General features: G+C 63.2%; 5 protein-coding genes across 5 annotated transcripts; 2 read left to right on the forward strand and 3 right to left on the reverse strand.

Moving 5' to 3' along the window:
• Nucleotides 1–309: 309 nt before the first annotated feature.
• MNEG_4848 (Small GTPase) lies at nt 310–1,992 on the reverse strand (the record flags this gene model as incomplete). The annotated part of the gene is made up of 5 exons (XM_014046672.1): nt 310–439; nt 907–989; nt 1,333–1,472; nt 1,609–1,643; nt 1,967–1,992. 5 exons carry the CDS (start codon nt 1,990–1,992, stop codon nt 310–312), a joined length of 414 nt encoding a protein of 137 aa, XP_013902126.1.
• Nucleotides 1,993–4,225: 2,233 nt separating this feature from the next.
• Nucleotides 4,226–8,128, forward strand: MNEG_4849 (hypothetical protein; the record flags this gene model as incomplete). The annotated part of the gene is made up of 12 exons (XM_014046673.1): nt 4,226–4,292; nt 4,584–4,696; nt 4,908–5,052; nt 5,235–5,414; nt 5,746–5,837; nt 6,111–6,143; nt 6,412–6,585; nt 6,853–6,906; nt 7,102–7,190; nt 7,321–7,368; nt 7,574–7,754; nt 7,946–8,128. 12 exons carry the CDS (start codon nt 4,226–4,228, stop codon nt 8,126–8,128), a joined length of 1,359 nt encoding a protein of 452 aa, XP_013902127.1.
• A 2,219-nt stretch (nt 8,129–10,347) lies between these two features.
• Nucleotides 10,348–13,143, reverse strand: MNEG_4850 (hypothetical protein; the record flags this gene model as incomplete). The annotated part of the gene is made up of 9 exons (XM_014046674.1): nt 10,348–10,420; nt 10,702–10,749; nt 11,130–11,244; nt 11,682–11,748; nt 11,973–12,070; nt 12,283–12,357; nt 12,509–12,606; nt 12,795–12,838; nt 13,006–13,143. 9 exons carry the CDS (start codon nt 13,141–13,143, stop codon nt 10,348–10,350), a joined length of 756 nt encoding a protein of 251 aa, XP_013902128.1.
• A 2,337-nt stretch (nt 13,144–15,480) lies between these two features.
• On the forward strand, nt 15,481–17,955 carry MNEG_4851 (hypothetical protein; the record flags this gene model as incomplete). The annotated part of the gene is made up of 4 exons (XM_014046675.1): nt 15,481–15,742; nt 16,506–16,637; nt 17,008–17,402; nt 17,821–17,955. 4 exons carry the CDS (start codon nt 15,481–15,483, stop codon nt 17,953–17,955), a joined length of 924 nt encoding a protein of 307 aa, XP_013902129.1.
• Nucleotides 17,956–20,048: 2,093 nt separating this feature from the next.
• Nucleotides 20,049–20,947, reverse strand: MNEG_4852 (hypothetical protein; the record flags this gene model as incomplete). The annotated part of the gene is made up of 2 exons (XM_014046676.1): nt 20,049–20,263; nt 20,794–20,947. The coding sequence occupies 2 exons, from the start codon at nt 20,945–20,947 to the stop codon at nt 20,049–20,051; spliced, it is 369 nt and encodes a 122-aa protein (XP_013902130.1).
• Between the last annotated feature and the right edge of the window lie 714 nt (nt 20,948–21,661).

A 21,661-nucleotide genomic window follows, 5' to 3' on the forward strand; every position in this document is an offset into this window, starting at 1 on the left:
CACCTCCTCCACATTGTGCGCAGTCCGGGCCGACGTCTCCAGGAATATGAGCCCGTGCTCCTTGGCAAACTGCTCCCCCTCCTCGGTCGACACCGCGCGACGGTGCTGAGACAAGGGACGAAATTGCGGAGGTGGGCGGCGTCACGCACATGGGCAGCCTGGAGAGCCGCAGCTGGTGCCGTGCCGCAGTCGGGGGCGCACTGTCGCGCAACGTGCGGCGCTGCCGCCGTGGCGAAGCGGACCCGTTGCGCCGGGGCGTGTCTTATGGGTTGTGGTGCCCAGTGCGCTGTCGCTGCAAGATGCTGCGCGCTAAGTGGTGACGCGCCCGCGCCTCACCGAGAGGTCGCTCTTGTTGCCGATGAGCATTATGGTCATGTTGGGGTTGGCGTGCTGCCGCGCGTCCTCCAGCCAGCTGGCCAGATGGTTGAATGTCTCCCGCCTGGCGCGCGGTCCGAGGGGCGTGCGCGGGGCGCCTGGTGAGAGGCGGGCTGAGGGGCCCGGCGCGTTCGGGGACGCTCCAGCCGCAGGCCCGTGTTGCATGCTCGTACAAGTGTTCTTTCCATTGCCCGCATTTCGACAGTTTGCGAGCCAGGCGCATCCACTTTGATACTGGCCTTTAGCCGAAACGGTGCCTCTGCCGCACGATTCGCGTGCGAGCGCGCACGCCAACAGCAGCAGCGCCCGCCACCGCCTTGCGGACGTTTTCAACCAGTCTCCACTCCCACGGCGCCGGCGCGCGGTTGCAAACTGCGACGCGCCCGTCCCCGACTCGGGCACGGCTGCGCGGCTGCGTGGCTGCGCTGCTGCGCCAGTGGACGGCAGCTCCACAAACAGCGCAAGACGCCACAGACCCGCTCTCCAGTGGCGCCGGCTGCCAGAGCTGCCCCGTCGCTGCCGTCCGCTCACCGCGTGATGTCATACACCAGCAGCGCGCCCGCAGCTCCCCGGTAGTATGACCGCGTAATGGACCGGAACGACTCCTGGCCCGCCTGTTGGGATTAAGGGCAGCGATGGCAGGCGAGGGCGTGCGCGGTGAGCCGCGAGAGGCGCTGGCCGCCGCATCATCAGCAGGGGGCATGGCGCCCTGCTGGAGCGGCGCGGGCTGCTTTTCGGCCCCCTGTGATGCCAGCAGAGACAAACATAAAACCTGTGCTGCATGCAGCTTGCCGGTTTGAGAGAGCCGCTTCAATGACAAGCCAGCGCACGCCCCGCATGGGGCTGCGTTGTTGCCGCTTGTGCGCCAGGGCTGCTCCTCTGGCCCATCACTGCGCCTGGTGTCCTGCAGGCCACGGCCTCGCGATGCTAGCAACAGAGAGTCATTGTCATGCGCACCGTGTCCCAGATCTGCAGCTTGATTTGCTTCTGGTCGATGTTGATCATGCGCGCGCCGAACTCGACGCCGATCGTGAGGTCGTGCACCGGCTGAAAGCGCTTGTCTGTGAACTGCAGCAGGAGGCATGACTTGCCCACGCCTGCGAAAAGCGCGTTCAAGGCCCGGTTGCAGCGCTCAGCAAGGATGAGGATGCCCCGACTTCCGGGTGCACCTGGAGGAGGTGCTGTCGCCGTGCAACGTCCTCGCCTTGCCTCTCATCGCGAGCTCGCGCGCACCTGTGTCCCCTATGATGATGTACTTGAACAGGTACCTGCGAGGTGCATGCGAGACAGCCTGGTGAATGTGCTGCAAGCCTGCAACAGAAAGCCCATGCCCCTCTGCTTACGCGTAGCTCATCCTTGTCCCCCAGCCAAATTTTGTTGGGTGGTTCAAGCTACTCCGCTGTTCTCTGGCGCGTCCCCTAATGGACGGTCTTCAAAGAGTTGCACTGCCTCGAGCGAGAAGGGTGCACAAGGGACGGCAGATGACACGTATTAGACAGCTTCTGCTTGGTGGCACCAACGTACATGCATGCTTGATCCAAGGACACAGGCAACGGGCAGCAGCTGCTCGCCAGCTGGATTGATGGTGCACCTGGATGCACGCCCCCCCTTTCGCATTCCCTCTGGCTGCGCCCGCTGTATGAGCCACGTCCCTGCCCCGCACGACCTGTTACCTTCCCTGCCCATTCCCATCCACGCCCGGCAGCGGCCGATTCCCAAACAACTGCAACACTGGCAGCGTCAAGCCAGGTGGTGCGACTTGCCGCCCCGGGGCGGCGGCGCTCACTTTAAACGCAGACCGCTCTAAACGCAGACATCACACCTTTTGAAGGGCCCGCCGTCTGATATCGGCGCACTTGTTAACCTTCTACCAGTGGCCTCTGAAGGTGCGCCGTCGGGCATGCATGGAATCAACGTCCCAAGCTTGCTGTGCTGCAGTAGTGCAGTGCTCAGCCAGACTCAACAGTCGCACTGAACTGCGCATGCACAGGGGAGCGACTACTCGGCTGGACCAGGAAAGGTCTGGCATTGTCAGGCTTGAAGGTAAAAGATCAAGAATCCTCCCCGTTCATATCGGATTGACCACGCAATCAAGTTGGGTCCCCAATCAGTCATGGCTGGAATGCATCGGGTTGCGTGGCCTCAGTCCGTGCCCGGCACCCGCTGCACACCGGCGCCCATTGCGTGTGACAGCTGCAGCTGCAGCAAATTTGGTGCGCGCTGCCGTGCCTGTGGACAGCGCGCTAGCGTGGCCGCGCCACGGTAGTGGCGCGTGTGGGCGCCTGGATTTCCGGGGCAAAAACACGCGTGGGCCAAAGAGGAGCATGCTGGGCTTGAGCTACGCAAATGGTGTGAATAATAAGCTGTCCCACAGCAGTTGCAAGAGCCTGGAAGGTAGCCAGTGATAATGCACACTTTGCACATGCATGTCAGGGCCTGCATTGCACGTGTGGGGTGAGATTGTTGCTGCAAGCCCTGAATATATCGTTTTTATTAGAATGGACTTTTTCGCTGTTGCGACACAGTGCCAAACAATTTCAGCTTTACATCACAGGATGGTGATGAGGTGCCCAGCCGTTGGCGCGCGCGGGCTGCTGTGCAGCGGGGCACGCATCCACATGCCCTGTGGCAGGCTAACGAATGTCGCACACACGCGGCGAGCCGGGGGCACCACCAGGCCCTTAGGCTGCGACACCAGTCAGTCAAGCGAGCACCATTAGTGTACATGGGATGGGATTAGACCCAGCTCCCGTCCCGGCGTACCTTATGGCCTGGCCCGGGCTGAGGGGGCCCCTCAATTTCAGTGCGGCCCCCTCCACCCATTCCCCTGGGCCATGAGCGCGCATGCCCGGCCATCAAGCCAGAGGCAGCCCAGAGGCGCTTGTCCACCTTCAGTGGGCTGTCCACAGTGTGGTTTCGGTGTTATCGTTCCCACGCACTAAAGGGAAGATCCTGTGGAATTCTTCTTCTGATATGTGTGTTGCTGTAGCTGTGCCCCCGTAGGCGGCCTTCCGTTCGGTGTAGTCAGATTACTTCCTGACCATGCACGGAACAGCCATGGGGTGCATACACAGGCACAAAAGTCGGTCGTCAACAGACCGGGCTTGCTTTGCAGTTCCCACTGTGTGCGCCAACTGCTGCACCGCATGCATGTGAGGGTGGAGCACTTTCGAGAGTGAAGAAGTGGTTGCTGAAGCATAGAGATGCATTTATGGGGACTCTTGGCACAGAACATGGGGGTGAGAAACTGCAGCCCGTTGGCGTCAGCAAAAAGTACGCCAGGTGCACCACGACACCATGGCACCAGCTGAAGTCAGCTCGGGTGCCTTGTGAATGACACCGCGCACACATTATCTAGCCTTGACACTTGGTCAAAGCGCTAGTGCGATCGCAGTCTAGGCTGTCCGGGTATGAGTCGATTTCCAGACCCTGTCCCGCACACACCCAGTGACCCGCATCCAGACCTGGCCTAGTCAGCTTGCATGGCAGCCAGAATTATGCATGATAACATCCAGGAAGTCTCTGCTTGCACCGTGGCCTCTCAGTGGCACTGCAAGCGCGAGGTTCCGGGCGTCTGTTCCTGAAGGATTAGTATGGCTCACCGCGAGAAGTGCGCCTTGAACACTTGAAGCCGGGAGTGCCGCTGCGAATGCTGTGCCACACGCCCGCTGTACATTGCATTTGAGTTAAGGTGTGTAAAACGGACCTTTCGGCTCCGTGTCACCCGACTCTGGAGCGCTGAGGCCAGCTCACAGCAAAGATCGCAGCGCCGCGCTGGGACCCGAAGCCGAGCCAAGCCTTCTCAGACGTGTCGACAAGGTTGTTCGACGCGATAAAAAGCCCTGCGAGAATGGGGTGCGCACCCCGTTGGGAGCTGGCGCTGGTGACCGTGCTCGGGCTCCTCCTCGTGCACGCGGGTGAGAGACGTCGATGGACGCTCAAGCGTTGAGTTTCGGTCAATCGAGCATGGCGAGTGGGGCTGCGCGCGGCGGCGCGCGGCCTGGACTTGGCCACCGCCGCCCCGTGCGCGGTCATGTCCGGCTCTGGGTTGCGGCAACCATTCGCGCCGCCCAAACGCACTGAAACTCCACGGGTGCAGCGCGGCTACGCCACATCCTGGCTCTTGGAGGCTCATGAATGCTGATGCACACGCTGAACACCCCCTCCCCCCCTTGTGCTCGGCCGACAAAACGCTGCCTTTGCTGCAGGCGTCGCGGCTGCCGCGGCGCCCGACCTGTCAATTACAAGGTGCCAGGAACTGCTGCAGACCTTGTCCCAAAGCGACGGCGTGTACCAAGGCCTTTCATTGAATGGCGCGGTGGTGAGTGCGCAGCGGCCACCTGCGGTGCTGCACTGCGGATCCGGACGCAGTGCTCCCTCGCAAACAACTAGCAGCTGGGGGAAGGGGAGGGGGACGGCAAGCCACGGTATGCAGATGTTGCACCAGCGCACATCAACCGCAAGGGGCTGGATCAGACACCTGCTCGCCGCGCTGGCCCCCTGCTCATGGCCCCGAATGTCCTCCTCCCCAGTTCTGCCCGACCAATTCGGCCTTGGACAAGTTTGCCAAGGCCCTCAAGGCGGGAAACTCAAAAGCGTTCCTGAAGACGAAGAGGTTTGACCAGCTGCTGCGGAACGTGCTGAGCCACCACACAGTGCCGGTTACGTCAAGCGGAGGTGCGCGAACGCGACCTTGGCTTGGCCAGCGTCGTGCTCACCAGCTGCCAGCTGTACACGCATTGCTGGCAGGGGAGCTGATCCCACCACCCCTGCTCGCAGGCGCCGCTGCTTGCCGCGGCTCGCCATTGCCAATTGCCACTGCTAACACCTCGTCCGGCGCTCGCCGCGACGGCTTGCAGGTGTGGCGCTTGACGTGTCGTCGGCCTTCAACAGAACTGGCACCTACACCTACAAGGACCTCAAGGGCGGGGCCTTGGAGCTCACTGTCACCAGCCTGTCCCCTCTTACCTTGGGCGTCCTCGGGGGCCTCTCTAAGACCCTGAACCAGCTGCAGCCAGTCATGCTGGACGCGGCCCCAAGTGAGGGCGAAGAGGGCGGGGAAACGCCAGGCCACAAGCAGAAGGAGGCCGCTTCTTTGGCCCATGCCGGCCGCCAATCAGCTGCGGGGGTGCCCTTCATACCCGCGCGGCGAGCATCTTGACAATGCATGGATGCATGAAACCTTCGCATCCAACTTCAAAGGGCTGACACGCAATCAACCCAGCCCAGCCCAGCCTAGCCCATCTTATCTGCAAGGCCTGCAGTCACGCATAGGAAGCTCACACGTACACATCAGCACACGCCAGCACACAACCTGATGTACCTGAACACTCACCCCCCTCTGTACGCCTTGTTCTACCCCCATCTCAGCCGTCCGAAGTTTCGGCCTCGACCTCTCAGTGGTTGTCTATGCCGTCGACACAGTGCTGATGCCGCTCAACACCTATTTGAGCGTTGACGCGGTGAGGGGACGAACCGCCTACAGACATGGGTGCTGCTGGCCCTGTGCCCCTGGGTTCTTGTATGCCGCTCTGCCGGCGGCACTGCGCCGCATGTGCGGCCCAGGCACCTACAGATTACTGTCTGGCGGCCCCCGCCAGGCCGTGGGTCAGGCGCGTCGTAGCTACAGCAGCCAGGGCCACGGGGGCGCCCAGCCACAGACAACACCTCGAGCCTCGACCCCGACTTTTGCCCTGACCGCACATTTGCCCCTGTCCCCCTCTCGCTCTTGGCAGGCGCTTGCTGCCCTTCCCGAGCTCACGTACGTGGTGAGCATTAAACAGGGCCGCTTGGTGGCGCATGTGCTGGGCCATACGACTAGACTCACGCTCACGTGCAGTCCTGAACCCCACCCACACTTGTCATGCAAACCTTGTGCGTGTGTGCCCTGCGCGCCCCATGCACCCCTCCCGTGCCCGTGCTTGTGCCCGTCCAAGACGGCCCCCGGGTTGTGAGTCTTAGCAGCCACCTTACAGACACTCCAGGGTGCCCTGTTGGACCCACGTCTGCCTCCGTCCGCACACAACTCTCCGCCAGACCCAATACCTCAAGCCGTTGCGAGGCCTTTTCAGCAAGAAAGAGTGCACCTTGCTGCTGCCTGTGGATCTGGCCTGGGAGGCCCTGCTGCCGTTTGACTCGTGCTCGTGGTCGTGGTATGTCGGCACAAACAGCATCAAGGACGATGCCGCGCTGAGGAAACGCATCATGGCGGTGGGTCGCGTTTGTTGTTGTATTGTGGTGTGTGTATGTGTTTGTGTGATGTGTGGAGTGAGTGTGCTGTGTAGCAAGGGGTGGTCAAAAGTGGGGGTTGTGGAGGCCTACAGTGCCACATGCGCATTGCTCGTTAACAGGCCTGCGCCGAGCAAGGGGGCGACCCATATTGATGGTGCTTGGCTGATTTGGGGGGATGCTTTGCCCCCCGCCCTATGGCACCACTCACACGTGCGTCCTCTCGGCGCTTTGCGGTTTCTCCTGCAGTACCATATCTACACGGGCTACGCTGACACCGTCAAAAACATGATGGGCTATTCGGTGAGTTCAGTGCCCCTTGCCGGTGGCTTGTTGGTTGTAGGCACCGCCTCAGTGCCGCCCGAAGCATGCACGCCCGTGCCACCCACCCCTGACCTGCCGCGCAGCACCCAACTACGCCCACGCCACGCCATGCACGGTTGTGTGATTCAAGCCGGCCCTTTGCTTACGCCCCCGGCCGCCTCGCTCGGACCGCAGGCGTTCACTGAGCTGAGGGCTGGCACGTGGTACGACAAGCGGCCTGATGGATCAGTCATCAAGCGGACCCAAGAGCCCGCCTACCTAGAGTGAGCCCCCGCCCTCTCCTCAGGATGTGATACACATGCACACGTTCGCGCGCGGCCCGACGCCCATGCTGCTGCCTGTCTCCGCCCGCCTTCACGGCCCGCTGCTCCCCCTCGCCACCGCTGCGCGCAGCTATGCGGCTGACGGGAAGACGGAAGTTGCTTACGGCTACCGTAATTGGTGCGCGGCTTGGCCTGCCTCGCTGGGTTTCAGGGGATGTGTCCTTCAACTCACTTCAAACGGCGTTCAAGTTGGATTTGCACGCGGCACTGGCATGTGCAAGCTCATGCGGGTTGGCAACACGCACCCTGTTCCTGCCATATGTTTGACCTGGGCAGAGGATTCACAACGTCCACACCTTTGCTGACCGTCCCAATCCACGCAGGTTCTGGTTCTTGAATGGTTTCAACATCACCGGTGTTGATGTCAACAACGGAGCCTACCCGCTGCCGCCCAGCCCCTTCAGCGACATCCCTGTTTCGCCGATCCACCCTATCATTCGCAACATCTATGCGGGTTCCTGCATCATCCACGCCATCACTGGCCGCCCTATGGTGCCGTGGACGGTAAGTTGGGAGGCGAGCGGCTGCCGCGCTGTCAGCTGGCGCAGTGGCACACACACTGGGGCTGAATGCATCTATCGCTGCTAGTTACCTAGGCTTTGCGTAGGTGCAGCATGCTATCATGCAAGAATGTGTCAAGCCTGCAAGCGCAAGACATCAAGGCTCCCTCCAATCGTGTCCCTGAAACCCCACAGGTCGGAATCAGCAAGTACGACACAGAGCAGCCCTCCTCGAACCAGCAGCAGCAGTGCTCCGGCCTCGGTGGCCTCTTGGGGGGCGGCAGCTTCGTCGCCCCCGCAGGCAACAGCCGCAGCGGGTTCAACCGCGGCGGGGTCGGCAGCAAGTCGAGCCGCGGCGGCTCTCGCGGGTACGACTAGGCCCGCGGCTCGCGGCCCGGCCGGCCCGCGCGGCTCTGCCCCTCGCAGTGAGCAGCGGGATGGCCAGTCGGGATGGCCATGCCGCCCCTCACATGCGGCGGCCAGCGCGCGAGCGGCACTGCGCGATGTGCCGGGCCCCACCAGATGCACATCCCAAGGTCCCCACTTGCTGCAGCGCCGGCGGCCGCTCGGCTGGAGGGATGGCCGCCACCGCGCCCCGTGCAGAGGGGAGCGAAGCGCTGTCATTTGAACGCAACTTTCCAATCCAGATTCCACAATACACTTCAATCATAGTCTAGGTACAAGGACCCATGCTGCCCAACGCCCTACTGCCACTGCCTGTGTTGGCGAGGCTTGCAGGGTGCACCCCACAATACACTTTCGCACACTCACCCGCCTTCAAACAGCCCAGTTTTGTTTGGGCAACGTCACTCTCCCGTGGCGCCGCGCGCGCCAGATGGCGCCTGCCTGCGCGTCAGCACCAACAATGCACGCATCCATATAAGCAGCCAGCGACAGGTCCTTTGCAGCCTTCCCACTTCGGCTGCTTTTGCCAATGCATTGCACGAGGTCACCTGCATGGGTGATTCACCCTCGTTTGACCGCGGTCAACTCTCTGGGTCTGGCCTTCAAAACTCTGCATCACACCAGCATTGTCAGTCGTCCTTGCATGCCGCGGTGCGGCGCGAGACGGCCTGATTGTATGACAGCAGCTGAGCTGCCGCCTGTTGCGGCGCCCTCGTGAGCACGTCGCGACACGCCTCAACGGCGTCGCTCGAATGGTTCTGGGGCCCCACGCAGCCGGCATCCGCCCTCATGTTGGCGTGAATACAGCGAAAGCTGAGCTGCAAACTTTATGCCGACACACAACGGGTGAAGAGAACAAAATCATATGATGCGCGGTCACTCCGGACATGATGCCCGAGGTGACAGCGGCCAAACAAGGCGCGCGCAGTGGCCATGTTGGCCCGCACGAGCCCTTCAGGACGGCTTCTCATGCTTGCGGCTTCCCTTCACCAGGCCCAGCACAGCATCCGCCCAGGCCTTCTGCCAGTGTGTGATGCTTGTACCTGAATGGTTCGTCAACCCTCCGAGGTGGGTCGCTCCCCTTACTCCGCCGCCTGGCTGCACCTTGCACGCCGGCCGCACCTTTCGCCCGTGGCGGAGTACATGTCTCTCCCAACATTGCAGGCTCGCAGCAGCCACTTCGGTCAATACCTGCTCTGTTTCGGCAAATTGTAATAAAGCCTTGCACTTTTTGGTCACCAAGTGCATGCCGCAGCCGACCCGTCTGCGCAAACCCTTATGACATCAAGCAACCGGGGCAAGGGGGGGAGGCAGATTCACTTTTGCCGACACAAAAGCCTGGCAACCATTACCGATGAAGAGCAGTACCCCGCAGCATTGAATCAGAAGTGGCAGCAATACAACTCCTGCATCGCTGGTGTAGTTGTAAGCAGTGGGGAGCGCCAGGTCGCCTCTGCGCCAGTAACACACTCTGTTACAGATGCCCAAATCTTGAGCCAATTTGAGCGCCCTCTGTGCCAAGTGTGTTGATAAAATTGCACGCACACGTGCAAGTCACCGCATGGCCGCCAAATAGCTGCAAACATCCGAACGCACAGTGACCGCACCTTGGCAGGGAGCTGTCACTGGCCCCGGCATCAGTGATCCGCTGCAGTGCATGCGGCTCACTCGCACGCGCCCTCAAGGCGCACTCGGCTTGAAGGCCCGCGGCGACACACAGCCAACGCCACCACATTGGATTGGACTGACACCAGCAACAGCTCAAGTCAGATTTGTCAGAGAACCCCAGCAGGGTAGCCAGGAGCGTGCCGTGGGTGAACATGCAGCAACAGGTGTACGACAGGGCCCCTGGGTGCGTCCACCGGCCACGCGCAGGGCAGGCACATAGGCAAGAGCTGAGCAATGATTCGTTCTCTGGGAGCTGGAATAGACTCATTGGCTTTTGAATGGCAGGCTTCTGCCAGGGCCCGGAGTCAAGTCATTGAGCGGATCACCAAAGCTGAAAATAACCAGCCACAGCAAGGTGGGTGGTGGTCAGCCTGCCCTGAGGGCAGCTGCTGCTGAAAAATCGACTCGACAAGTCACCAAATGCGCTGGAAGGTGATTGGGCAAACGGGAGTGACAGACACCCAGCGACAGCCACACCAACGCCCAGATCACACCCCATGTTGCATGATTGGTTGAGGCCGAAGTCACTCGAAGACAAACTCAGCATCCATCACGGCCAGCGCGTCAGTGGGCAGCGACAAGAAGAGGTTCGTCCACCTACGGTAAATGGTTGCGGGTGAATGGCAGTGCGGGTGACACTGGGTGATGTCATCAATTACAAGTTGGCGGATCAGCCAGAGCAACTTGGCATCCTGCCAGCACCAAGTGAACAGCCAGCCAAGCAATGACATGCATGTGCGCCTGCCCGCATGCCTTGATTACAATCTAGAGAAGCCATCCAGACTTGGCCTCTCCTCGCGTGTATGCTTCTTCCTGCCGCGCCAGGCTGGTCTTGCCCCCTTGACTGCCAGCCCGGACCCTCCCTCCGCCAGCCTCACCAGTCGATTGAGTCGTCCACGCGCGGCACGCGCGCGACGCCCACCAGCCTGGGCCCCAGCCAGCAGCGCACGCAGCAGCGGAGGTGGGCGGACGCGCGGGTTGCTGAGGCGTGCGAGTCGAAGCTGCGGCCCGGGAGACGCTCCGGCTACAAGAGGGGCGGACCAGCGCCGGCGCAGCAAAACAGCACCCTGGACAGGCCCAGCAGAAGCCCAAAAAGTCTGATGTGCTGGCGCACGCCCCAAGGGCGCAACTGAGCAGGGGCTGCAAGCGCTTCGAGGCCGCAATCAGCCGCGCCCGCGCTCTGATGCTTCCTCCTCTGATCCTTCCAAGGTGAGCTTTTGCACTTTCGCCGCGTCCTGGCTGAAATTTCTATGTGCGTGCCGCAGTTAGGCAGGCCCGCCCCGCCCCGCACCGCGCGCCCGCCCACCTCGCGCCGCCGCCCGGCGAGAGCCGCCTGCCGTCGCCGCGGCGCAGCTCGCCCTCTGAGTGCTCTGTGGTGAGCACGGTCTCGACAATCAGCGGCGGCGCGCGGTAGAGGGAGCCTGCGCCACGCGGGAAAGGGGCAGGGTGCGGGGGTCAAGGCACGGCGGAGTAGGCTGGGGCAGGTCGAGGGGGCAGAGTTGGCGCTTTGATGCGTTTAGTGTGCCGCGGCCGCGGGCTGGATTCAGACGCGAGTATGCTGAAAGCATGAGCTCAGGGCGGCGTCGGGGCCTGGCGTGGGGCGCGCCCCGGTGCCACACTCCGCCAGTTCGTGCAAGGGGGGACGGGGGGGCTGGGGTGCCGCTGGGCACGGCGCCCGCCACCCCGTGCCGCGCGGCAGCAATTCAGCAAAACGCGAGGGCGCTTGACGCGTGACGCGGCGGAAGCGTGCGTTTGTGCGTGCGCGTGTGCGTGCGCGCGCGCGCGTGTATGTGTGTGTGTGTGTGCGTGTGTGTGTGTGTGTGCGCGTGTGTGTGCGCGTGTGTGTGTGTGCGCGCACCTGCAGTGAACTCGAACCTCGCCAGGAAGTTTAGCTCCATGATGCCGGTGCTCGTGTCGAGCGTGCCCTGAAAGACGCAGCAGCGGCGAGGTGAGGGGCGCGTTGGGCGGCACGTTGCAAGACGGGACGCGGATGCGCCCGGATTACAGCGCCGGCGTCGCTCTGCGGTACCCCTTGTTTGGCAGCGAGATGCCGGCACGGCGGAAGGCTTTGCGCCCCTTGTCCCGCCTTCGCCCCCTTCCCCACAACCCTCAAAGATGTTCGCGTTTGGAAAGCCTCAAGTGAGCGCACCTCGAAGCGCTGCGGGATGATGGCAATGTTGAGGGGCGGGGGGATCGGCACCCCGAATATGGAGGCCGTCCGCCAGTTGAGCGCCGGGATGTTGAGCTCTGGGGACGGGAGTCGTGACCAACATTCGGGGAGGGTCGTGCCGGCGGGTCGCGCGCGTATGTGCAGCCCGCCTTGTTCTGCTGGCACGCGCACACACACATTGTTCTGCTGGCGCGCGCGCGCGCGCACACACACACACACACACACACACACACACACACACACACACACACACACACACACACACACAAACAGCAGCAGCGCGCTGTACGTGTGTGTTCAGCGAGCTGCTGCTGCTGCTGCTGCTGCTGCTGCTGCTGCTGCTGCTGCTCGCCGTACAAGCCGGCTGGACATGCAGGCGCCGGCTCCTGCGCCAACCAGCTGCGCGGGTATCACGCGCGGCGTCTGGCTTTGCCGCGGAGCACGTCTGGTGCAGCCATGCCACGCGCGCGCCGCGGTCAAAAGCGGTCAAAGACGGTCAAAGGCGGTCAACTCACCGTCAGGGTCGAACGTCAGCTGCAGCCTGCCGCCCCCAAGGTCCTCCACCACGCCGCTGCCGCCGCCGTCGCCAGCATTGTACGCAAATATGGGGTACCTGGGGCAGGGCATTGATAGTTGCTGTCCGGGTGAGTTGACTTTGCGATTCCTTTGCAATGCCGTCAAAGGAGGGTTACAACGTGCCAGGGCAGGAATCAGTGGGCGGGGCACACCAGGAATGGGCTGGGCAGGGCAGGCACCCCTGACTGCCGTGCTGCGTGCACAGCGTACGCGGGAAGAGCTCACCAGGACACGGCCAGCTGGCAGGTGGGCAGCGTTTTCATGCTGACCTGGTGGGTGTGGTCGTTTGAGCCGGTGGGATTGAGGGCGCGCAAGCTCAACACGCTCGCGTTGCGCCATGGCACAGTGACGGCGCACCGGCCAGTCCACCGGCAGCCCATGCCCTCTGTGTAACCTCCCATTGGGACATGGGCAGGCATGCCAGCAGGATCCTGACCTTAGTGCTGGTAGTGCTGATGTCCAGGGCGGCCGCGGCCTGAGGCCGGAGTGCGATGCTTCCACCAGCCCGTCGTGGTCGTTGCGCCACACGCTGGAGCCGCTGCACTAGCTGCGGAGTCGCCGCGGACTGTGCCATTGGTTTATTCGAAAGCATTGCTCTCTGCTGGTCGTAGGCAACGACCCGTGATGCAGTTCGCAGCGCTTCTGGGATCTTGTGGGGACGACCGTGCAGTGCGGGTGATCGCAACGGCTTCAGCAAGAACTGGACAATCTAGTCCTTCTTCGTGGACAGAACCAAATTAAAAGCTTCAAACAGGCTCCGGCTGAGTAATCTTTGTCACCTGAGATCGCGTTTGAAAGTTTCGAACTGTCCGGTAGGTCTGAGTGTTTCTGTATCAAATCCACTTTTTGCTGATTACTTTGCTTCATACCGAACAGCCTCGGGCTGCGGTTCGTGCCTCGGACCCATTGAAATCTCGCTGAATTCGCATATAGAGCGCGGCAGCAGTCGCATGAATGGCTGCGGCGTGCCATTTCAACGCCCATAGCGAGCGCATTGCCTTGGGCCACCGCAACGTGCAGCGCCGCTCCCTGGCGATCGCCGCCATAAGCACGCCGCCGCGCGCACCCTTCCCGCGCCGCTGTCGGAACAGCATGCTGATGTTGGCCGCTGGCGACGGAGCCGCAGCAGGCCTCAGCGTGGCAGGCATACTCTCGTCGATCCAGACCGTTGCGCAGGCTGCAGCGGCCGTGTGCCTCCTCGCGGTGGCGGTGCCGCCTCTCATCTCCACCGAGGCAGGGACGCGGCTCCTCTGCACCGCCGCCAGCCGGGTGCTCCCAGGTGGGTGAAGTGACGGCCTCCCAGCACCTCGAGTGGCGGCTGCTCGATCAGCGCCGCAGCAGCGCCGCGGCGCGGCAGAACCCGCTCGCTCTGAGCCGCGCCAGACCGCCGCGGCGGTTGAGGCCCCCCTCGCACGTCGCGCCCTTTGACCCTGCAACCCATGCGGCGCGAGCCGCGCCCAGGCCCACCCAGCAGACCACAGGCCGGGCCGCTGCATGCACCCCCGCTGACTCCGCGACTCTTGACCCCCCCCCATGCATACTACACGCGCGCTGACAAATCGCACCGTCGACATGCCACTCGACCCCAGGCGATGTGAGGGTGCGGCGCATCCGCGCGGACTGGGTGTCCCCTCTCAGCGTGGAGGGCCTGGAGGTGTTGGAGGGCCGAACGGACGCGCGCGGCGGCGGCGGCGGCCGGCGGCTGCTGGCCGTCGGCCGCATCTCCACTGCGGGTGCGGCGCAGCAGGGGGGCGAGGGGCATCGGAAAGGCAGCAGATTTACACCCCCCCTGGCGGGGGGCTGTGGGAACGCCGAGGGCATGGCCAGCCCTTGCCCAACACCCGCCGCCTGGCGTCGCTTTGCCAAGTGCCACCCGTGGCCGCTCCAAGCTTTGTCTGCCACGCAACCTTTTGCCAGAGCCGATGCATCGGGTCGTCTTTGGCGGCCGCGTCACCCTGACTGTGGCGGAGCCGTCGATCGATGCAACGCTGGATGATGACGGGCTCACGCCGAGGCGAGCGCTGGGTGTTGCGCGTGCCTGTTGGCTTCCTGCGACCCTTGGTCATGAGCAAAGCTATCGGCTCCGAGGTTGCTGAGAGTGTGTATATGTGTGTGTGTGGGGGGGGGGTGGCGAGCGTGCAAGTGTGCGCGATCTCGTGCGAGTGTGCGACCACGTAAGCCAGGGCAGGCAGCATTTCTGCCCCCCCAACCTGGCTGGCTCGCCCACCACAAAGCCAGCGGCGGTCCCCGCATGACCCCCGCCAACGCGCCCACTGTTCAACAGGCTGCTGAAGTATGCTTATGCGGCGCGGCTGCTGAGCCTCTTATCCCCGCCGCCCGCCGCCACCACCCAGCAGCCACGCAGCAACGGCAGCGCGTCCCCGCGAGACGCCGAAACGTCGCTTTCAGAGGCGCAGGTCGAGCGAGTTGGCGGTGACGCTGCCAGCTTGAGCGTCAGCAGCGGGCCGGCGGCCTTGCTCGAGGCCGGCGGCGACGCGGAGGGCGGCAACAAAGGGGAAGGCGACAGCGGCGCGCCAGAGCAGGGGACCGTCAGCGCGCTACGGCGGCGGCTGTCCCGGGCGAACGCGAGCAGCGGGTTCAGCCTCGAGCTGCGTGGTCCAAGGTTGCACGCGGTGGTGTCCGAGGGGCGGCTGCTGCTGCCTCAGGAGCTCAGGCGAGCGGGGGCTCCAGGGTCATAGGAGTGATCTTGCTTGTTGTGATGGTAGTGTCCTTGGGTCCAGCTGTCTGCGCCTCGTGCGAACCTGAAACTGCCCCCTCAGCGCTCGGTCGTGGGTCGACGTTTGCAACCGCAGCTGGGGGCACTGCTGTTGGCGCACAAGCGCAGACTCTCCTGCTTTCGCCGGATCGACCGACGTGCAGGGAGGCCATCGGGCATCACGTGCACGCGACGATGGCTGTCGGCGCGTCCGAGGTCAGGGAGCTTGCCGACGAGATGGGCGACGACGCGGGCTGGGTCGACGCGTCCGAGGTTGCGGGCTGCTCGCCACACGAAAGCCAGCAGCAGCAGCAGCAGCAGCAGCAGCAGCAGCAGCAGCAGCAGCAGCACCGAGACAAGGCACCAGACGGCGTCGCAGCAGCGGAGGCTCTGCCAGCCGCGGGCCGTCACGCAACGCGGTCAGTGGAGGGCTCTCCTGTGGCGCTGCAGCTTGACAGTGAGCGTTTGATGATGGATGTCAGGGGGTGGGCCCGCCCAGGCGGCGGCCTCTTTGGCACCGCCGGCGACGGGTGGAGCTGCTTGCTGCAGCGGCCGGTGCAGGCGCGCGCGGAGCTGACGCCAGGGCTGGCCCGGTGAGGGGGGGCCTGGGGGATGGGGGGGAGGAGGCCTGTGTCGCCCTTGAAGGCCGGCGCGCCCCTCAGGCTGCAAATTAATCCTGCAGGTTGATCCTGCAGGTTGATCGCGCCAGAGCCGCCGCTGCACCTGGTCCCAGAATGCTTCTAGGGACTGGCCGCTGACCAGGGGCCAGTGCACTGGCGGGGAACTCCCCCCTCCTCCCTCGAACCCCCGTGATAAAGCAGGCCCCCCACCCATCCGTCTAGTGCTTTGCCCTTTTTGACAAAATCCTAACAAACAGTCTATCGTCAGTCATTATATAATACCAGTCAGTATTGATTACCAGTTAGCGCCGATTCGTGAAAGTGAATAGTTGTACCTATCAATTGTTTTACCAACAACAAGTAAATCATGTCATCCTCCCCGCAGGATGACCCTCGCCGAGTTCAACCCGCTCCTGAGTGACGTCATCGCTGTCAAAGACGGCGGCCGCCTTTCGCTCTCCTTCGCGCCGGCCGGCGGCGTGCTGCCCTGCTCTGCGGGCTCTTTGAGGGTCGAGCCGGTCCGCCTGGCGGTCGGCGAGGGGAAGCTTCTCGACCAGATCTCGAGATTACTAAAGCTTGGGGGCCTCCTCGGCGGTCCAGGCGGCGGCGGGCTGGGCGGCCGGCTGTTTGGCGTCGGGGGGCCGCGACAGCTCGAGGCGTGGATGGGGCTGACGGAGGTGGAGGTCGGGGCCGACGGCTGCTGCAGCACGCGGCGCGTGGACATGCTGCTTGGTGGGTGCACTGGAGTGTGCGCGTGGGCGCGCGCACATGCGTGATTTGTGTGTGTGTTTGTGTGTGCGTGCGTGCGTGTGTGCGTGTGTGTGTGTGTGTGTGGGTGTGTGTGTGTGTGTGTGTGTGTGCGCGTGCGTACTTGGTGGAGGGAAGGGGGGCTCGGGGGAGACGCGGGCTCGTTGCTGGCTGCGGTTCAATTCACAGGCGAGGCACGCTCGACGGGGCTGAGCCACTGCCTGCTCGCCAAACGGCGCCACGTCAATGGCTGCAGGGCCCCCACACTCACTAGATGGTTGGCCGCCCTTCGCCGGCTGCGCCAGCAGCCTGCCGGGCGACCTTTGGCTGATGCCTTTGCCGCCCTCCCGCCCAGGCGGCCGCGTGCGCGTCAGCGTCTGGGGCTCGGTGGACACGACGACAGAGGCCATGTCGATGCGCATCGGACTGCCAGCCCAGACCCTCGCGCTCGCGGGGATCCGCGGACTGCCGCCGGACTACGTCCTGCCCTTGGAGCTCCGCGGCTCGATCTATTCGCCCGAGCTGGACTGGCAGGCGGCAGTCCGGAAGGTGGCGGTGCTCACAGCGATGCAGTTGGGCCGCGGACTCGTGGTTGGCGGCGGCGCTGGCAGCGGCGGCGGCGCAGAGGGGCCGCAGGGCGGGGCGGCGGCCGCGGTTGCGGGCGCGAGCGGTTGGGGCAGGGCGCCGCTCGCCAGCATGGGCACCGCGATGCGCCAGATGTCTCAGACGTTCCTGCAGCAGTGCATGCAGGTGAGCGGCCGGGCGGATGGGTACCGTATCATGTGTTTTGGATGCGGGGGCCTTTGGAGTGCGCGCGTTGCCCCAACATGTGGGTGGCAATGTCGCACCTTGAGCTGCCTGACGCAGACGGGGAAGCTCCATCTGTTTTTAGTCGGGGGTGGCGTTATCTCAGCTTTTGAGCAATCCTGCGCGGCTTACAAAAGCTGTGACAATTCATGTTTGGATCGCCATCGCACAACTGCTCATCCAAAGCCTGGCAACATGCAAGGCGCCATCAACTGCAGCAACCTCAACCTCCGTCAACTGCATCAACTCCAACCGCTGACAACTGCAGCAACTCAATTGTCAGCCACTTCTCCAGCCTCCATCTCACAACTTCATCTCACAACTCAAACAATCACTCACACCCACACATGCGCGCGCGCAGGTTGACAGGCACGTGCAGAAGGAACTGATGGGAGTGGCGCCGCCCGCGCCCGTCGGGCCCGCGCCGTGGGACGCCGACGTCGACATGCCCCCTTCCAGTGCCACGGACGGCGCGAACGACGGGGCCACCTGCTGAGCCAGCCCGGCCGCCTAGGGCGCCCGCCTGCTTCCCTCCTGCGGATGCCCTTGATCCTCCCATTGCACAAACAACCACAGCCAGGCCCTCTTTACATACCACCCAAACCCTACGACCGTGCTGCACACCAGCAATACAGTCTCAGTCCTGCCCTTGGTGGCATTATTGGAGAAGGAGTCGATTTGGGGTGATTTGCAATTTACTCCAGTCTGAATAGAAGTTGCCTGCGCCACACCTGCCTACCCATCAATAGGGTGCCACGGCATTGTTAGCCATCTGCTGTTGACAATTTGACACTTTTTGACAGAGCACTTCACTCATTCACAGTTTGTTTGCCCCTCCATCGCTTAGGCTTAGGGTCGTGCTATTGTTTGCACCTTAGTTGACTACTGTTTTGCAGCCCCGTCACTCATTGGCGGCATGTGTGTTGGCGATTGGATTTTCTGAGGGGCTTTGCAGTGCAGGCGGGGCAGTATACACACACGCAGTGAGCCACCCTCGTTTTTTCAAAGCACTGACATGTTAGAGCACAGGCACTCCCGTTCTTTGCAAATTTGACCGGGCTGGGATTTACTCGTGTAAAAGAGGAGGTTGGAATCCCCTCCTGAATTTTGTAACAATGGAAGGATCTCGGGCTTATCCTGGCATTGAATGGGGCCAGGCGTTCAGCGCTATGACTGCTTAGCTTTGGACAGGGTGTTTTGGTCTGCTGACCGATGCTGCATGAGGCAAGGGCTGCGTACCGCAGGCCAGCACAGCAAGTGCCAGCCTCGTTCCATTATTGCAGTTTTGGCCCGAACGCCAGTCGCCAAGCAGTCTATCCCCCAACTCTTGACTGCAGGCAGCCTCTGTCTGTGGTGGTTGAGCACCCAACCCCTCAGCTTTGATGTCACAGGCTCTTTGTCTCAAAAATGATTTTGCAGGAGGCAGCATCAAGACCTGGGACAACAAACATCACAAAACAGTCATTTACAGGTGTTGTCATGTTTGCAATTGAGTGGCTGCTGCTCGCACGACAAGGCTGCAGCATGGGTAGGTGCCCTCAAGGCAGGCAAAGCGCCCAAAAGCTGCAGTTGCCGGCAGGAGTGCCAGAACGCGGGAACGCGGCAGCGCCGACAGCGGGGCTGTACAATTGAGGGGCGCGCAGCGCAGGCGGCGCGCAACCAAGGCTGGCTGGCCTGTGGGCGCGGCTGGGGCGTGGGCCCGACAGCCGCACGGCCGTGCGCAGCAACAAAAGGCACCAACAAAAGGGTGAGGGCAGGGTTGTAGAAAGGCGGGCGGCAGGGGTTCATTTTGAAATGCGCCACTCTGCTGCGGGCAAGTGAGCTGGGGAGAGCGCGTGCGCCACCGCCGCTGGTGCAAAAGAGTGGTCTTCAAAAGGTCGTGGGCGCACTCGTGCGCCTTTGCTGCATTTATGATTGAGCAACGCTGCCGCGTGCCTGGTCCAGCGACAGCCCCGGTCCTACGCAATGGCAGGCCCGTGGGGTGCAGCCTGCACGGGCGACGAGGCGCGTGCATGCGCAAGAAGGTGCGCTGCCGTCGTGGGCCGCGGGCCCCACACGCTGCTGCCCGGCAAAGGGCTCGCGGCACGATGGGCCTCGCGGGCTTGCTGGGGCATGCCGTATCTCACGCCCACATGCGCCGGCGGTGAGCCCGCGACACGTCAGCGGGTTGCAGCGCTGTGCGCGGCCACGCCGCGCTCATGGCAGCGGCGATGCAAGAAGCGTTTTCGTCGAGTGCGCCAACGTGTTCAATTGGTAAGAGAGACTGGAAAGCAACGGCAGCCGCACGCGCCGCGGCTCGGCGCTCTGTGCAGCGCCGCCTGCACCCCTGCTGCCGCACCAGCCTGCCCCGATTCGTAGCAGCATCGGACTCTGGCATTTCCACATGAAAAGCCTCTTCGCGCACAACGCCTGTGCTCAACATTGCCTGCAAGCAGACGCCAGGATTGGCGCCTATGGCCCCTCCCCAGCCAATCCGGCTGCGGGCCTACGGCGGCAGATGCAGCCGCGGCCCGAGCCGCGACAAATGGCGGAGGGGGTTGCTTGTGCGGCGGCGCCTCGCCCTCTCCAGCGCGCCTCTCAAGGCGACGCTTACGCCGCCTCGTCGTCCCCGCCGAGCCTGCAGCCGAACGCCGCCAGCAGCCTGCCGAACGCCGACGTCGGCTTCTTGGGCCCGCGCTGCGCGCCCTCGGCCGCGGCCGTGGCGGAGGCCCCGGCCTTGGCGCCAGCGCCCTGCTTGTTGCTGAGGGACGCGCAGTGCACGGCGGCGTCAAAGGCATTTATCCCCTGGAGCTGCAGCTTGTCGCCTGGGGCGGCAGAGGGTGGCAGGGTGCGGCCGTCATGGGGGGTGCGTGGGGTGTGTGTTTTCAAGGGGGTGGCGGGGTGCGTCGGTCATGGAGGGAGCGTGGTGTGTTTTTCCCAGGCGTGGCATGGGGCACAGGGGGGGATGACGGGGTTCATTGGTTATGCAGGGCAGATGGTGCAGGTGGGAAGGCGTAAGAGTGGGATCGCTACAACCAGCCGCATCGTCGGCCCCTGGTTCCTGCCACCGAACACCCGTGCGCACGCCGTCTGGAGGGTTCGGGGCCTAGCTGACCCTTTGCAAGCCGCTTCGCCTGTCGGAAGCCCTCCAGATTCGTCCCACACATGCGCATGTGGCGCAGAGCCAACAAAACACCCACAGCAACATTTGCAGAATGTACACCACACACAGCAGGATGCCTGGGGCCAATATCAACAACACGGCAGCAGCATTTGCACGAAACACACCTCTAAGCGGTGCAGCAGTCAAGCCACTTCATGCATACACCAGGCAGGCGCTGCCCGCGCGACGCACCCGTCCCTGGCGCCCTGCAGTGGAAGATGACGTCAAACTCGATCGTCTCTGGCAGCTGCAGGAGGCTGCGGATCTGGCGCTCAAACGCGGCGGCGCCCTCTGGGCCGGGCTGCACCTGCACCTTGTACGTTTTCCCGTTGAAAGACACCCGCATGTAGGGGGTGACCACCTGGCGGGGTGACGCGACGGGGTGTGTGTTGTGTTGTTGTGTGTCTTGCGTGAGTTGTGTGTGTTGTTGTGTTGTGTGTGTGCTGTGTGTGTGCGTGTGTGTGCGTGTGTGTGCGTGTGCGCATGCGCATGCGTGCGTGCGTGCGTGTGTGCGTGTGTGTGCACAACACCCTGAAACCCTGAATTTGAGGGCGACATGATTTGAAACTGCGACTGAGACAGGCCCGGTTAGTGTCGAGGATACTTTTTGGCATGTGCCTGCCAACTTTTGCAGCTTGGTGTCGGGCTAGCCAGTCGGATAGGCGCCACATGTGACTGCCCAATGGCTATCTCTATTCAGTGGAGATTGACAAGAGCCGCGTCGCAGCACAGCGCCCGCCACAAGGCACCCGCCCCGCCCCACAATGTGTGGCTGCGGCGGCGTCCCTTGCAAACGCTGCGCTGCAGCCCTTCGCATTGCCTCCAACCCACCCGCCAAATCAGACGCACAGTAACGCTGAATATCGAGCATCCTCGGTGCGCATGAACGGATCAATGTTCCCACGCCGCCCCCCCCCCCCAAATCGTACTGCTCGTGCAACCACAATCTGCGCAGCAGCCACCCGGCATCACCTTGGCCCCTGTGACCTCAGTCATTACGGGCTTCCAGTCCCGCAGCTCGGTGTGACAAAACCTGCAGACCCGCTCCTCGCTGCAAGGG

This window comes from Monoraphidium neglectum, assembly GCF_000611645.1.
Source record: "Monoraphidium neglectum strain SAG 48.87 unplaced genomic scaffold scaffold00694, whole genome shotgun sequence".
Lineage (NCBI taxonomy): Eukaryota > Viridiplantae > Chlorophyta > Chlorophyceae > Sphaeropleales > Selenastraceae > Monoraphidium > Monoraphidium neglectum.